The sequence below is a fragment of the Vigna unguiculata genome, chromosome 4 (assembly GCF_037176805.1).
Source record: "Vigna unguiculata cultivar grain cowpea cultivar isolate G323 ecotype 2 chromosome 4, ASM3717680v1, whole genome shotgun sequence".
NCBI lineage: Eukaryota > Viridiplantae > Streptophyta > Magnoliopsida > Fabales > Fabaceae > Vigna > Vigna unguiculata.
Window position 1 is genome coordinate 20,244,021 of NC_140795.1, and position 16,650 is coordinate 20,260,670.

A 16,650-nucleotide genomic window follows, 5' to 3' on the forward strand; every position below is an offset into this window, starting at 1 on the left:
CTGTAATAAACCCACTGCTGTTCTTTTTCTAGCTCCATAATCCTCTCCTAGAGCTGTGGTGTTCCTCCATTTGGCGTTAAGGTCTTGTGCTAGCTTATTCCCAGGTAAAGGAAGCTAGAACCTCCTTGTCTGGTGTGATTGTGACTTGTGCCATTTTTAGTTTCATGATTCTCGAGTTTGTATGCTGTCATGGATGCTTGAACTGTCTGGATTTTCTGTTTGGTATATGTGTATATGTGATGCAGGCGTGAACAGTGGCGAGTACTAATAATCTCGTCCAAGCGAGTTTGCCTCACCTAGACGAGAAGAGCAGACGCTCGCCCAGGGCTTTCTACGCGAGTTGTCGCTCAAGCGACCAAACCCTTGTTTTGAGCGAGTAGATGTCTCGCTTAGGCAAAGGGGGTCTCGCCTAAGCGAGACTGCGCAGGGGCTACTGTTCTCCTTGTCGAGCTCTCGCCTAGGCGAAGGGGAGCTCGCCTAAGCGAGACCCTTCAGCCTGAGCGAAGAGCTGGGTGAGAGTGCGTCCTAGTTTGGTGTTTCCTTTCCTGTTCTTGGATGTTTGGCATTGAATTGATGGGATTATTGTATGATGGCATGAAAGGGATAAATATGCATGAGTGGGAGGGTGTATTGAGTTGCGAAAGGTGAACTTGAATAAATAAATCCTTGACAAGAAATGAACATGAAATGGTTGGTTGCGAAAGTGGCATGGTAATGAGATGGATTGAAATTCTAATTCATGGATAGAGCATAATGAGTTGGTATTGGTTTGACATGGAATATGAAAGAGGTTGGTTGTAAAAGGTGGACATATATGTATTTATATACAAGCGTAATAAATATTACTTGATTGTTTTGATATGTTTGGTCTATGGTCAGTGCAAGCATTCGCTGAATCTGATCGGGTTATATGTATCCGGATGAGTCGAGTCTTAGTATATTGATTTGGAAGGGTATAACATGCTTGGATGATGTTTGTATATTGGACTGTGAAAGTATATTTGATTGCATTGATGAAATCTTTTTGGCTCTAGCTTACCCTTTTCTTGTTTGAATGTCTTGTATGATATTCTACTTTTGCGATGATCATCAATCTATTGATGGAAGCAGATGCGAGAGGTACTCGTGATCAACAGGGGAGAGATGATTTCGCTGCATAGTCTACTTAAGCTGGACTGCGTTTTCTTGTTGGGCTTTTCTTCAGGGCTATGGCCCATGTACCAGTCTAACTTTTACATTTCTTTATTTTCCTTTTAAACTTTATAACTTGTTTTCTTGTGGCACTGTGGTGTGCCTTGGGTTGTAAGGAGTTAAGTTTAAAATTCCAGGACTGCGTTGTTATGTTACCTTTGTGCGATGTTTTCGTTAATTATGTTTGCTGATTAAATGGGACGTTACATTTATGGTATCAGAGAGGTCATTCCTTAGGTTTGTGGACTTCGATGTCCGCTTAGCTTTCTCTGTGTCTTTCTGTATGTTCTAGTTAAATTTCCTGTCTTATCAAGCCTAACCAAGTGTTTTTCTGTGTGCTAGTGAATTATGGTACCTCATCGTAGGACCTCCCAATCCTCTCAAGGCGACATACCTGATATCGCTAGAGCCATAGAGGCGATGGTGGTCGCTATGATGCAACAGAGCACAGCTATGATGCAACAGCCTAAGGCATCAATGCAGGGACAGGTCGCGTCGATCGATCAACAACAATTGGTAATGCAGCAGATGGAGGTTGCAAGGGTGGCTGCGGAGGATGCTCACCGGTAGCATATGGAAGCCCTCCGCCAGCTGGAGGAGAATAGGCCGACTGCCCCAACCTTTGGTCCTGAGCCAAGACCTGCAATCAGGGAGTGGAGCCTAGAGGACTTTTTGAAGCACCACCCAGCGGACCAATGGCTAAAGTTTATGGAGAGGATCTTTGATGCAAAAACGTGCCCAACGGAGAACAGGTTGGCTTTCACAATATACATGCTCACTGGAGAGGCTGAGCATTTGTGGATCAGTACACAATCCATCATGGAGGAGAGAGGCGAGCCGGTGACTTGGGAGGCCTTCAGGGGGAAGTTCCTCTAGGAATACTTCCCTGACAGTGTGAGATATGCCAAGGAGGTGGAATTCTTCCAACTCACTCAGGGAGGGAAGTCCGTAACAGAGTATGCTGAGAAGTTCAAGCACCTCAGCCGCTTCTAGATATTGCCACTGAATGAAGAGTGGAGATGCCGCAAGTTTGAGAATGGACTCCGCGGTGATATTCGCTTTATGGTACCACCCTTATCCATCAAGGATTTTGCTGCTCTAGTAGAGAAGACAAGAGTAATAGAGAAGATGAAGAATGAGGTAGAGGGTCAGCGACCACAGCAACCTCAGAGGATTGGTGGACCATCTGGGTCCAAGCCCAGACATGATGAGCGGAGGAGACCATATGACAGACCTCACTATCAGCCTCAGGGGTCTAGGAGCCTTCCTCCCCAGCAGGGTCGAGTGTTGTGTTACATATGTGGGGGCCCTCCAATTCAGACTCCCCACCAACATCAGCGGAGGGACAAAGGCAACAGGCCTCAGACAACCAGCATGGTGTATGCTATGTCAGGAGCAGAGGCAACTGGCTCAAGTAACTTAGTTATGGGTAGTTGCATGATAGCTGGTACTTCTTGCTGGGTGTTATATGATTCTGGAGCGACACACTCATTTGTGTTAGATGCTTGTGTCAAAAGTCTGGGTCTGCCGGTGTGTGAGCTATAGTGTGAGCTGGTGGTGTCTACTCCGGCATCAGGTTTAGTCAGGACGTTGTCCTTATGTGCTAGGTGTCCAATGGAGGTAGAGGGACGCAGGTACAAAATGAACCTAATCTGCCTGCCTCTACAAGAGTTGGAGGTGATCTTGGGGATGGATTGGCTCTCTACCAATCACATTCTTATAGATTTTCAAGGAAATAGATTGTTATTTCACGACTCAGAGGAGCCTGAGTTGTTATGCTCCCAAGGAGTTCTTAAGGAGCTACAAGATGGTGCTCAGTGCTTCATGATACTTACACATCTTGAGGTGGAGAAAGAGGAGAGGACGTTAGTTATACCGGTCGTGCATGAGTTTGAGGATGTATTCCCGGATGAGGTGCTAGGGTTGCCTCCCCGCAGAGAGGTGGAGTTCTCTATCGATCTAGTATCAAGAACCGGCCCGGTATCGATGGCTCCATACCGTATGGCTCCGACGAAGTTGGTGGAACTCAAGAAACAGATTGAGGAGGTTATGCAGAAGCAGTTCATCCGACCTAGTACTTCGCCTTGGGGAGCACCAGTGTTGCTAGTGAAGAAGAAGGATGGCAGTTCACGTCTGTGTGTGGACTACAGATAGTTAAACAAAATGACGATAAAAAATAAGTACCCTCTCCCGAGAATTGACGACTTGATGGATCAGTTGCATGGATCGTCGGTGTTCTCGAAGATTGATCTACGGTCTTCAGATCCAAATATGGCCACTATGAGTACATGGTTATGCCTTTTGGTGTGACCAATGCTCCGGCTGTGTTCATGGACTACATGAACCAGATCTTCAGACCGTTCCTAGATAAGTTTGTTGTGGTGTTCATTGATGACATCCTTATCTATTTCAGAACCCAAAAGGAGCATGCCGAGCATCTGAGACTAGTGCTTGGTGTCTTGAGAGAGAAACAGTTGTATGCTAAACTGTCCAAGTGCGAGTTCTGGATGGATGAAGTACAATTCTTAGGGTACGTGATATATGCTCATGGGATAGCGGTGGATCCAGCGAAGGTTGATACGGTGGTTAAGTGGGAGAGTCCCAAATCTGCAACTGAGATCAAAAGCTTTGTGGGGCTAGCTGGCTACTATAGGAGGTTCATAGAAGGATTCTCCAAGATAGTGACGCCTCTGACACAACTCACTCGAAAAGATCAAACCTTCACTTAGACAGATAAATGTGAGGAGAACTTTCAGGAGCTTAAACAAAGGCTGACTAGTGCCCCCATATTGGTAATTTCGGATGTTGGGAAACCATTTGAGGTCTACTGTGACACATCTCATCTTGGGCTTGGTTGTGTTCTGATGCAAGAAAAGAAAGCGGTGGCATATCCTTCGAGGTAACTCAAGGTGCATGAGAGAAACTACCCCATTCATGACTTGGAGTTGGCAGCTATTGTGTTTGCCTTGAAGATCTGGAGGCACTATCTTTATGGTGCATAGTTTCGTGTGTTTAGTGACCACAAAAGCCTCAAGTACTTATTTGATCAGAAGGAGCTGAACATGAGGCAGAGAAAAAGGATGGAGTTCCTGAAGGATTATGACTTTGAACCGCTATATCACCCAAGGAAGGCGAATGTAGTAGCAAATGCCTTGAGTAAGAAGGCGGTACACACCGCGCATCTCATAATTAAGGAAGTGGAGCTACTTGAGCAATTCCGAGACATGGAGTTACAGGTGGAGTTGGGGTCTGAGTTCATTAGATGTAGCAACCTTACTATATCTAGTGACTTCTTAGGCTCGGTTAGAGAGAGGCAGTTGTTGGACGCCAGTTTGAATCAAGTTAGAGAACAGCTTGGGTTTGATGAAGCGAGGGATTTTACCTTGGGTAATGATGATATCCTGAGATTTCAGGGCAGGATCTGTGTGCCTGATGATGTAGAGGTAAAGAAGTTAATCCTTGAGGACGGGCATAAGAGTTGCCTTAGTCTGCACCTCGGCATGACTAAGATGTACTAGGATCTCAAGGAAACTTTCTAGTGGTAGAGGATGAAGAAAGATGTGGCCCAGTTTGTATCAGCCTGTCTGACTTGTCAGAAAGCAAAGGTGGAGCACCAAAGACGTGATGGGATTCTACAACCTCTAGAGATATCAGTGTAAAAATGGGATAGCATCTCCATGGATTTTGTGACCCATTTGCCACGAACTTTTAGGGGACATGACACCATCTAGGTCATAGTGGACCGGTTGACCAAGACTGCTCACTTCTTGGTGATGAACTTGAGAATGCCTATGACCAAGTTAGTTCAGCTGTACATTAGGGAAATAGTGAGGTTGCATGGGGTACCGTCAAGTATTGTGTCAGACAGAGACCTGCGGTTCACTTCACGGTTTTGGCAGACACTACAGAGTGCTATGGGTAGCAAGCTCACCATGAGTTCGGCTTATCATCCTCAGACCGATGGCCAGTCGTTGGAGGATTTGTTGAGGACATGCATATTGGACCACATAGGTGCTTGGAATGAGGTACTGCCTTTGATAGAGTTCACCTACAACAACAGTTTTCATGCGAGCATTGGCATGGCACCATATGAGGCTCTTTATTGCAGGAGGTGTAGGACTCCTCTTTGTTGGTATCAGGTTTGGGAAGCAGTGCTAGTCGGACCAGAATTGTTAGAACAAACTACTGAGAAAGTCAGAATGCTGAGAGAGAGGATGCATGCCTCTCAGAGTAGGCATAAGGCTTATGCAGACCGTAAGAGGCGACCCTTGGAGTTTGCGGCGGGTGATCATGTGTTCTTGAGGGTGACCTGAACCACTTGATGAAGGATTGACCCCAACCAAGGATGAAGGCACATGCTTAAGAAGACTAAGCATGTTTAGAAAGGAAGTTCACTAATCCTTCATCCCTTTCATTTGTGTTTGTTATTTTTGATTCCCTAAGTTGACTTAGTTGAATTAACTTTAGTTGACTTGTTGACCTTTGACTAGGTTTGACTTGTTGACTATAGTTGACTTGACTTAAGCCAACATGCTAATCTATGTTTATTTGCTTTTTAGGTTAATTAGGAGTAAGAAAGCAATGCTAGGTGGCACATGGTGATTGGGGAGCATAAATGATGTGGATGAGAGAGTAAAGCAAAGGCATAAAGCATAAAGTAAAAGGCATAAAACAAGTGTACCTATGTACCTTTGGTCTCCTTTGTTTTTAGCACACTTTAGCCACTTTTTGGAGACATATGAGACACATTCTTTGTCTCCTTTTGTGCTAGAACGAAATTAGCCTTGCACACACCATAGTTGGCTCTTTTGTCTCTCATTTTTGTAACCTTATTTGACCTAGTTTCCAAAAGATAGGGTTAGGTTTTTGTAGAGACATCCTTAGGTATCTTTTATTTGCTTAGAGACCCCTAAACTCTTCTATATAAGGGGTCCTCCTAGACATGTAAAAGGGTTGAAGATTTTGAAGTAAAAACACTCTTGTATCTCAACCATTTGTGAGAGTTTCCTCCCTTGGGAGTGAATACTTTTAAGCCTTATCTTGCATAGCAAGTGGCAACACACATCCACTCATCTTCAAGGTTGTCATGGCTTCTAGCCTAGTCTTGTAGTGGCGTGTTTCTCACATTTTTACCATTCCTTTCCTTTCCATTTTATGTTTTCTTCTTCCTTTAATTGTTCTTGGTTTTCTATGGTTTATGTGCTTTCCATTTCCTTTTTGTTTTGAATCAATCCATCATCTTCTTCTCTTGAGCTTTGTGAAAGGAACCTTCACATATAGATAGCTTGCTATCTTAATGTCCAGTGGGGATTTCACTTAGTTTTCTTAATCAACTCACACCATATTCAATAATCTTAAAAAGGAACAAGATAATCCTTCATCACCACTGGTGTGGAAAAGACTCTCCGCTCAAGGAAGCTCTCTCCTAAGTTTCTTGGCCCCTACCAGATCTCGAGGAGGATTGGGCACGTGGCTTACGAGATAGCTTTGCCTCCTCACCTAGCAAACCTTCATCCGTTGTTCCATGTGTCGCAGTTGAGGAAGTATGTGTTTGATCTGGCTCATGTGCTGAAAGCTGAGGATATACAGATCAGAGAGGACCTCATTGTGGAAGTGTCACCCATTGCCTTGGAGGACAGTCGAGTGGAGGAAGGTAGAGGGAAACCAGTCCATCTCGTTAAAGTCATCTGGGATCGGAGAACAGGTGACTCGACTTGGGAGTTAGAGGAGGACATGAGAAAATCACATCCGCATTTGTTTGTCTGATGAGTCTTTATTTTTGAGGTCGAAAATTTTGTTGTTAGGGAGAATGTAAGGCCCACTTTTTGTTCTGCCCTTTTATCTAAAGACTGCCCCAAACTACTGGGTCTTAGGGCTGGCCCAAAGGATAAAACCACCCCTAAGTCTGCCCTAATTCACTCATTCTACGCTTTCAGAAATCTGCTACCTTGGTGCTCAGAGCTGCAGCCGTCACTCTGTTAGGGTTTTGACGTTTAACCAAATTCAAGCCTAGCTCAACCTTGTTCTGCTCACGTAAGTATTCCTCAATGCATAGCTTTCAATCTCTGGTCTTATTATTATGTGGCCAATGTTAAGGTTCCTGTAATAAACCCACTGTTGTTCTCTTTCCAGCTCCATAATCCTCTCCTGGAGCTGTGGTGTTCCTCCATTTGGCGTCAAGGTCTTGTGTTAGCTTATTCCCAAGTAAGGGAAGCTAGAACCTCCTTGTCTGGTGTGATTGTGACTTGTGCCATTTTTAGTTTCATGATTCTCAAGTTTGTATGTTGTCCTGGATGTTTGGACTGTCTGGATTTTCTGTTTGGTATATGTGTGTGTGCGATGCAGGCGTGAACAATGGCGAGTACTAATAATCTCGCCCAAGCGAGCTTGCCTCGCCTAGGCGAGATGAGTAGAGGCTCGCCTAGGGCTTTCTCCGCGAGTTATCGCTTAGGCGACCAAACCCTCGTTTTGAGCGAGCAGATGTCTCGCTTAGGCGAAAGGAGTCTCGCCTAAGCGAGACTACGCATGGGCTACTATTCTCCTTGTCGAGCTCTCGCTAAGGGTGGGCATGGATTGGATATTTAGATATCCGCTCCACATCCAATTTGAATCTAAATATATGGTTCAGATTTTGATCCATATCCACTTTTTTTTTGAAAAAACAATTTGGATATATTAAAATCTATATCCAAATATTAGGATCAAGTTAGATATCCATATCTAAATATTTGGATCAATTAAAAATCTAGATTCATTTCTAAATCCATTTTTAATGAAACTTAACTTTTTATAAATTTAATTTTAATTTTAAATTTATATTTTAAAAATAAAATAATTATTTCATCCAATACATAAATATTTTTTAAAAAAGTAAAATAATATATAAAATAATAAAATATAAAAATATTATAAATTTAATAGTATTTAAGATTAAACATAATATATTATTTAAATTCTTAACATTAAAAAAAATTAAAATCATATAATTGTCCATATAAAGTCATTTAATCTTTTAGTAATGAAAATGATTATAAAGTCTTACATCCTCATACAATATCACTAACATTAAAAAATAACAAATCCAAAACATTCTAGAGTTCATGGCAATTTTAAGAGTCTCTTCAAATAGAATGCACTAGCACCCATTCGATTACAAAGTTCAAAATCTCTTCCATGGCTCATTAACTCAAACTCATTAGCAATATCTTCACAACCATCTATATATGAAGCAGCTAAAGTTGGCATCAATCCACTTGTGATTTATCTGAAACATGAACAAATTATTAAAGAAATTTAAATAATCTATTCCAATGATAGATATAATAACAAATCCATATTAATAAAATCATGCTTTAATTGTCATTAACAACTTAAAGTTTTAAGAAAATCACTAAACAATAGAATACAAAGAAAGAGAAGTTATTCACATGAAAAGGGAAGTCCATTCATTACTTACTAATTTCAAGAGGCATTGGGCGTGAGCTTTAACTCAAAGAAATTATATTCTGGTCATCATCTTGTTCAAAAACCAACTCTTTAAGAAAGAAACAAAATTATCATTAGTTAATACATATTTAATTATAATATTATTACATAATTTAAACATCAACATACCTTGGTCAACATATTGAAGCTCTTCAAAATCATAGTCTAACAATGATGGTGAATGTGTGTCTTTCAACCAATCCTGTGTACAAATGAGTGCCTCTACCTTTTGTTGTGATAAAGAACTTCGATATGGATCAAGCACTCTTCCTCCCGTGCTAAATGCAGACTCAGATGCTACCATAGAAACAGGCATAGCTAATAGCTCTCGTGCTATGTTTGACAAGATTGGAAATCTACATGAATTCATTTTCCACCAATCAAGAATGTTCAAAGTTGTTTCACCAAGCTCTTCCTCTAAATACTTTTGAAGTTCAGATTTGTTTAAAGAGGTTAATCCTGTTGTTTGCAAAAACTTATTCCGACCATATGGATCATGCTTATAATTGGGTACATCAACATGTGTTTGTTGTGTGTCATTTTCAGCTCCCCCATTTTGACTTTTATATTCATCAAACAACAACTTTAAGGAAGTATCGAGCCGTGACTTTAACACCCATCCATCATTTGTCTTTTCAGGATCAAAAAGTTGATCAATTGCCCAATTCATATAACTCATCTTGTATCTAGGATCTAAGACAACAACAATTAACAACAATATATTGAACTTGTTAGGTTCACCCCAATATTTCTCATATTTTTTTCTCATTTTTTCAGCCATCTTATATGTAGCACTGCTTGTAGCATTGGACTTGAGGAGATGATTGATCCCATTCCAAATTCCTACCACTTCTAACATGTATAGATTACTAGTAACATAAGAGTTACCTGAGATGCGCAAAGTAGCTTCATAAAAAATGCTCAAGAAAGGTAGAATAGACTCAACATACTCCCAATCTTCATAAGAAGGCAATCCAATCTCCTTTCCTAACTCATTAGCATATTTTGTATCATAAAACTCAAGCTCAACAAATGCCATTTTATGCTTGAAAGCAGCATCTAACATCAAATATGTTGAGTTCCACCTTGTTTCAACATCCAAGCAAATATGACCTTTATATTCAATCTTTTGGCTTTTACACACTCTTTGAATTTCATAAATCTAGAAGGAGATGATCTAATATATTTCACTGCAGCACGAATTCTTAAAACAGAGTTATCAATCTCTTTTAGACCACTACTCACAATTAAGTTCAAAATATGTGCACAACAACGCATATGAGTATAGTCACCTTTCAAAACCGAGTTATTCCAAGACAATAGTCTTTTCTTCAAGTGTTGAACTCCCGTGTCATTTGATGTAGCATTATCTACTGTCAAGGTTAAAACACGACTCAACCCCCATTCATGCAAGCATGACTCAACAAATTTAGCCATGGCCTCTCCGGTATGACTTATTACTTGACGGAAATTCAAAATCCTTTTATGCAAATTCCAATCATTGTCGATGAAGTGGCTTGTTAAACACATATAACTTTGATTTTGAGGTGAAGTCCATGCATCAGTAGTGAGACAAACTCTTTGACAATGTTGAGAAAGAAAATCCTTCAAATATATCTTTTTTGCATTCCATAATGTCACAATATTCCGTGATATGGTATAACGTGATGGGATCTTAAATCTTGGTTGCAAAGCATTTGAATACCTCCTAAAAGCAACATGCTCTACAAATCGAAAGGGGAGTTCAGCTTCCACAAACATTTTTACCAGTTCTTCTTGACAAAGTTCTTGGTCAAATCTACCATAAGAAGGAGAGTTAATATTTCCATCAATTGTTGAAGATGAACTTACTTTTTGTCTCTTATTGGGGTTATTTGGACATCTCAACACATGATTATGCATTGCAGTTGTTCCTTTCTCATATCGAATAAGGATATCACAATACTTGCATTGAGCCCTTTTATCCGATTTTGGTTCTATTTGAATGAAATGATTCCAAGCTTCTGATCGATTTTTCCGTCCCTCATGAGAAGGGGGTCCCATATTTGTAGAGCCACTAACAATTGATGGAGTAGAAAGTGCATGCTCAATTGGTTTTGAGACGGAACAATCATCTTCATGTATTAATGACATTTTTAGAACAATGTTGCAATATTGACTAACCAAGAACACAACCTGGAAGATATCATATCATATCAACATATCATTTTAAACACAACATGTCAAAACTTTCAATTCCAAAAATCTTCCATTAATTGAGATTTGGTCTGAATATACACTTCTTTAAGGAAGTCAGTTTATAACCAAATACACGGTTGAGGAATTTATGGTTAGGAGGGAGAAACCTGTAAGAAAGTGTGAGATGATGGAGAAGGACAAGAAGTTCGAGCTTGGCTAGCTCACTGCCTGGACAAGAGTGGACACCATTTCCAAAAGGCATGTATGTGTTTGGTCTCGGTGGCACCTGCATCATCACATAAAACCAAACTCAAAATCTCTCATCACCCTTTAACATAATATTCCTTTAAATTGAAATTATTTACAGTTGTAAAATGTTATTACAAGTTATTGCTAATACTAACTCAAACATGTCAGAATGTATGATTATATAAAATACAGATTTTTTTTTCTCATCTAATTACAACAAACTTTGTTTGTAACGCTCCTAAACATTTAAAACTGGAATATGTGATTGATGGTGGTCCCTCTGATACATCTGTGTTGCATTGCAGAAGCCTTGAAACGATGAATCTTACCCTTTTGCATGGCTGCCATTTATACACGCATTATGATTTCTGTCTGTGAATAATAATCACAAAATAAATGTTACTTATTTCTCCTCTCTTATTTCTAAGACCAAATTTTATCTTGAAACGATAACAGATATTGAACTCATTCATGGTGAGTGGATTACGGTAACACAATTGAAGTGTGTATGATTTCTCATCAGAAGCTATCAATAAATCTAAAATGGTTAGATTATGAAATTATAATATCATCTACTTATCAACTTCAACTTAGTTACAAATTTCACTCACTTATATTGTTGACATGTGTTCGTCTTTGATAATATAACCGTTGTACTGCACTAATATCAGTATAGGTGAAAAACTCATAATCTGATGATTATGAATTTTCATTTATAGTGAGAACAACTCATTATAAAATGACATATATCATCATTGATTCATATAACTCATTATAAAATGAATTATAATATTATAAATCTAAAACTCTGTCACCAACCCTTTATTTAGCACACTATGGAGAAGATAATTGTGGTGGATGAAGGACAAGAAAAAGGAAGTAACATACAATTGGATGAGCTAGATGAAGAAACTGAACAATTGGATGTAGGTGAAGAAGAGCAAGTTAAAGGGTCAGAAATTGATTACATTCTGATTGAAGAGGGCGTAAAAGAGGAAGAAGAAAATGTAGAAGAAGAAAGCAGCATGCTGAGCACAGAGGAGTTGAATAAAAAGTTTGAAGATTTCATTAGAAAGATGAAGGAAGATCTAAGAATTGAAGCTTAACGGCAATTAGTCATGGTTTAACTTAGTAACAAAAAATAGTGATCTTCTTCTTTTCATTCTTAGAGAGGCCTAGTTATCATTTGTGAGATCTTTATCCTTTTCACCTCTAGTTGTATGTAATATATGTATCTCCTGAAATTTTGCACAATTATTTCTCTTCTTATGCAAGCTCTGAATATGAATTCCTGTCATAGGATTTAACAAAATGATGTGATACACCAGAATAGAAATAAATTTGGACAATGTTGTATTCTGGAATATAGGATATGGTCTTAATTGGGTGAAAAGGAAACAATCTTTTATCATGCGACAACTCACATCAAATGATTGATAGCAAAAGTATTTGACGTACCGAAGAGAATTAATGCAGAGTAGATATGATAGTTCCTATTGTTTTATTAAAGAAAAGATTAGTGATATGAATGCAAACACACAAGTAATTTAAGAACAGAGATTCTTCATATTAAGAAGAATGTTAGTAGTATGTTTAAGCAACATGTTTAATTAATTGTTTGTTATCAGTATTTATATCATTGTCTGTTATCAGTATTTATTAGTAATTAATTGTCTGTTATCAATATTTATATCAGTGGTAAGAAAACCTGTTCAACTGTGGTAAGAAAAAAAATGAAGAAATGCTTACCAATATACAACAAATCGACAAAGCTGAAGTAGCTTCCAATCATTGACAAAATATAGAGGGACACAATGTTCTGAAAATGTTTTGAGAAGTGAATTCCGAAAAAAATGTTGTCGTCAATGTTCAACATATTCAACAGATCCACCAATAAAGGAGAGAAGAAAAAGGAAAATAGACCTTGAATCGCAGATCGTAGCACTGTTGAAGCAATAGTGTCGAACGCAGCAGAACCCAATGTGGAAGAGAAAAATAGACCTTGAATCGCAGATCGGAGCAATGTTGAAGCAACAGTGTCGAACGCAGCAGAACCCAATGTGGAAGAGAGAAGAAATTTAGGGTTCAGGAATTGAAATCAAGAATAGGGAATACGGTTCAAATAGTTTGGATAAAATTCTGATCCAATATTAAAATTTAGATTTCCCATATTTTGAAATCTGTAAAAATAAAATAAAAAACTGATCTAAAAAATATATAAAAAAATGGATATAAAGTAAAAAGCAGAATCTATAAAGTAGTTTTATAATGGACCAGTTCAGTTTAAAATTGGATCAGATTGGGTAAACCAATTTTTTAGCCCACCCTTAGCTCTCGCCTAGGCGAATGGGAGCTTGCCTGAGCGAGAGTCCCTCTTGCCTGAGCGAGACCCTTCAGCCTAAGCGAAGAGCTGGGCGAGAGTGCGTCCTAGTTTGGTGTTTCCTTTCCTGTTCTTGGATGTTTGGCATTGAATTGATGGGATTATTGTATGATGGCATGAAAGGGATAAATATGCATGAGTGAGAGGGTGTATGAGTTGTGAATGGTGAACTTGAATAAATCCTTGACATGAAATGAACATGAAATGGTTGGTTGCGAAAGTGGCATGGTAATGAGATGGGTTGAGATTCTAATTCATGGATAGAGCATGATGAGTTAGTATTGGTTTGACATGGAATATGAAAGAGGTTGGTTGTAAAAGGTGGACATATATGTATTTATATACAAGTGTAATAAATATTACTTGATTGTTTGGATATGTTTGGTCTGTGGTCAATGCCTAATTCCTTGAAGTCTCTAGGTGAGACTTTAGGGTCATGCTTCAGTGGTCGGGACGTAATTCCATGGCCCCTGTTAGTGGGTGTCCATGGTGGTGCCCCATCTATATAATTCGGTAAGGATTGCATCCTGACACTCTAAGGAGTTAGTTAGTCTAACTTACAGTGGACTGACTCTTGTGGTGAGAGTAGCAGCAGGCCTAAAACTCATTAAGGGCTAACCTTATGTGTGGGGGATTGATTCATTGTAACACTGGTAACACATAGCTCGGGGGTGAGCAGAGGTATCCACCACAAGTGCAAGCATTCGCTGAATCTGATCAGGTTATATGTATCCGGATGAGTCGAGTTGAGTCTTAGTGTATTGATTTGGAAGGTCATAACATGCTTGGATGATGTACGTATATTGGACTGTGAAAGTATATCTGATTGCATTGATGAAATCTTTTTGGCTCTAGCTTACCCTTTTCTTGTTTGAATGTCTTGTATGTTATTCTTCTACTTTTGCGATGATCATCAATCTATTGATGGGAGCAGATGCGAGAGGTACTCGTGGTCAACAAGGTAGAGATGATTCCGCTGCATAGTCTACTTGGGCTGGACTGCATTTTCTTGTTGGGCTTTTCTTCAGGGCTATGGCCCATGTACCCGTATGACTTTTAGATTTCTTTATGTTCCTCTTAAACTTTATAACATGTTTTCTTATGGCACCGTGGTGTGCCTTAGGTTGTAAGGAGTTAAGTTTAAAATTCCAGGATTGCGCTGTTATGTTACCTTTGTGCGACGTTTCTGTTAATTATGTTTGTTGATTAAATGGGACGTTACATGAAGAATATAGAATATGAGTTTATTTTTTAAAAGTAATAAAAGGAAAACTACCTAAGAAGGTGAAAATAAAAACAAATTCAAATTTTGTATATAAACTAAAATATCATACTAATAGTCCAATTGTCCAATTAGAAGAATTATTTTCTTAAAGTTCAAAAAATTACAGGTGATGGATAAGTTTGATATTAATTTTTTTGGAACATTATACAAGAGAACATATTCAAATATGAGAATATCCAATAAGTAAAAAAGATGAAATTAGGATAGTGTATTTAAAATGGTATTCATATCAAAAACAACTTTATAAATTTTAGGTATAATTACTAATTTGGTCCCCTAATTTTTTTGTTTAGTTCTATTTGGTACCCATATTTTTAGTTGGTTCAGTTTAGTACCCTAATTATTTAAAAGGATTCAATTTTGTCCTCTCCGTTAAGTTGGAGTTAACACTGTATCCGTCAGGACAGGTGTCAAGCCGTGGAATTTTATAATTTATAATTTTTTTTACTTTTTAATTTTAAATTTTCTTTTCTAAAAATTTATAATCTGCCACATGTCAGGTTATTGTCGTGCCACGTGGAAGTGGTAAAATTTGTTTTCAATTTAGTCCTCTATTAAATTTTTTTGTTCAATTTAGTACCCTAATTCTTTAAAACGATATAATTTTGTCCTTTCTTTTGAGACCAAATTAGTAAATAAGTTTAATTATAACTTATATATGCATATTAAAATTATTGTTTTAAATTTATATATCAAATCACTACACCTAAATATTCAAATTATTTTATTTTTTACAAGTGTAAAAAATTTCAAGTGTAAAAACTTATAAAGGTAAAAATATAAAAAATAAAATAATTTAAGTAGTTAAGTGAAGTGATTTGATGTATATATTAAAAAAATGATTGTAACATGTATATATAAGTTGTAATTAAGTTTATTTACTAATTTGGTCTTAAATTGAAAAGGACAAAATTGAATCATTTTAAAAAATAGGGGTACTAAATTGAACCAAAAATTTAAAATAGAGGACTAAATTAAAACAAGTTTTACCACTATCACGTGTCATGATTGTAAACTGCCACGTGGCACGACAATAACATGACACGTGACAGATTATAAATTTTTAGAAAAAAAAAATTAAAAAATTTCACAGCTTGACACGTGTCTTATACGGACACGGTTTAACTCTAACTTAACGGAAATGACCAAATTGAACCCTTTTAAATAATTGGGGTACTAAATTGAACCAACAAAAAATATGGAGACCAAATTGAACTAAACCAAAAAATTAGTGTACCAAATCAGTAACTATACCTAAATTTTAAGTATATTAATTTGGCTCCCAAAATTATTGATCAAAATCCACTGTTCAAGTGCATTTATATATTCTTCCAAAAATCGGAAGAATACATTTAAAGATTTATCTTATAATAGAACAACATATTCACCATTGTCCAAAATATATATATATATATATATATATATATATATATATATATATATTCAAACAATTAGACAAGAGAATATGAACTACGTATAATTGATATGGTTAACAACAAAATAACTTTTGGAATATGAAATATGTTTCATTTAATTTTTAAAAATATAAAAGTAGACGCATAAACCATAAAAAAAAATAAAAAAACACTTAATTGACAATTTGCATGAAATATGTACTTTGTATATTATATAGTTAAATTATATAATATATAGTGTTAATAAGAGTTAATTAACATGGTCTTTTGAAGAAATTTGTGCCATGATACATGAAGTGTCAAAATTTTCTATACAATGTTTTAAAAATCCTTGCACTGCTAATTGTAACATTCCTACTGGAATTTACTTAATTAAAATAAATAAATAAGGAAAGAACATCAAACGTCAAACTTTTATTATTCCCAACGCAGGAAAATTCAAAACATAAATCAAAGTGCCATAATTT

General features: G+C 37.6%; 1 protein-coding gene and 1 pseudogene across 1 annotated transcript; one reads left to right on the forward strand and one right to left on the reverse strand.

Moving 5' to 3' along the window:
* Positions 1–2,253: 2,253 nt before the first annotated feature.
* LOC114180580 (uncharacterized) lies at positions 2,254–7,559 on the forward strand. Its single transcript, XM_028066890.2, has 10 exons — positions 2,254–2,638; positions 2,768–3,290; positions 3,605–3,872; positions 3,948–4,090; positions 4,208–4,347; positions 4,489–4,634; positions 4,923–5,216; positions 5,331–5,495; positions 6,727–6,844; positions 7,537–7,559. The coding sequence occupies exons 1-10, from the start codon at positions 2,254–2,256 to the stop codon at positions 7,557–7,559; spliced, it is 2,205 nt and encodes a 734-aa protein (XP_027922691.2).
* Positions 7,560–8,435: 876 nt separating this feature from the next.
* Positions 8,436–10,809, reverse strand: LOC114180579 (zinc finger BED domain-containing protein RICESLEEPER 2-like; annotated as a pseudogene).
* Positions 10,810–16,650: the final 5,841 nt, after the last annotated feature.

Coding starts and splice junctions, on each gene's coding strand:
- LOC114180580 (XM_028066890.2), top strand. CDS start 2,254: ATGGTACCACCCTTATCCATCAAGGATTTTGCTGCTCTAGTAGAGAAG. Junction 3,291..3,604: donor TCGCCTTGGGGAGCACCAGT/GTTGCTAGTGAA, acceptor TATCTATTTCAG/AACCCAAAAGGAGCATGCCG. Junction 5,217..5,330: donor ACATAGGTGCTTGGAATGAG/GTACTGCCTTTG, acceptor TGTTGGTATCAG/GTTTGGGAAGCAGTGCTAGT.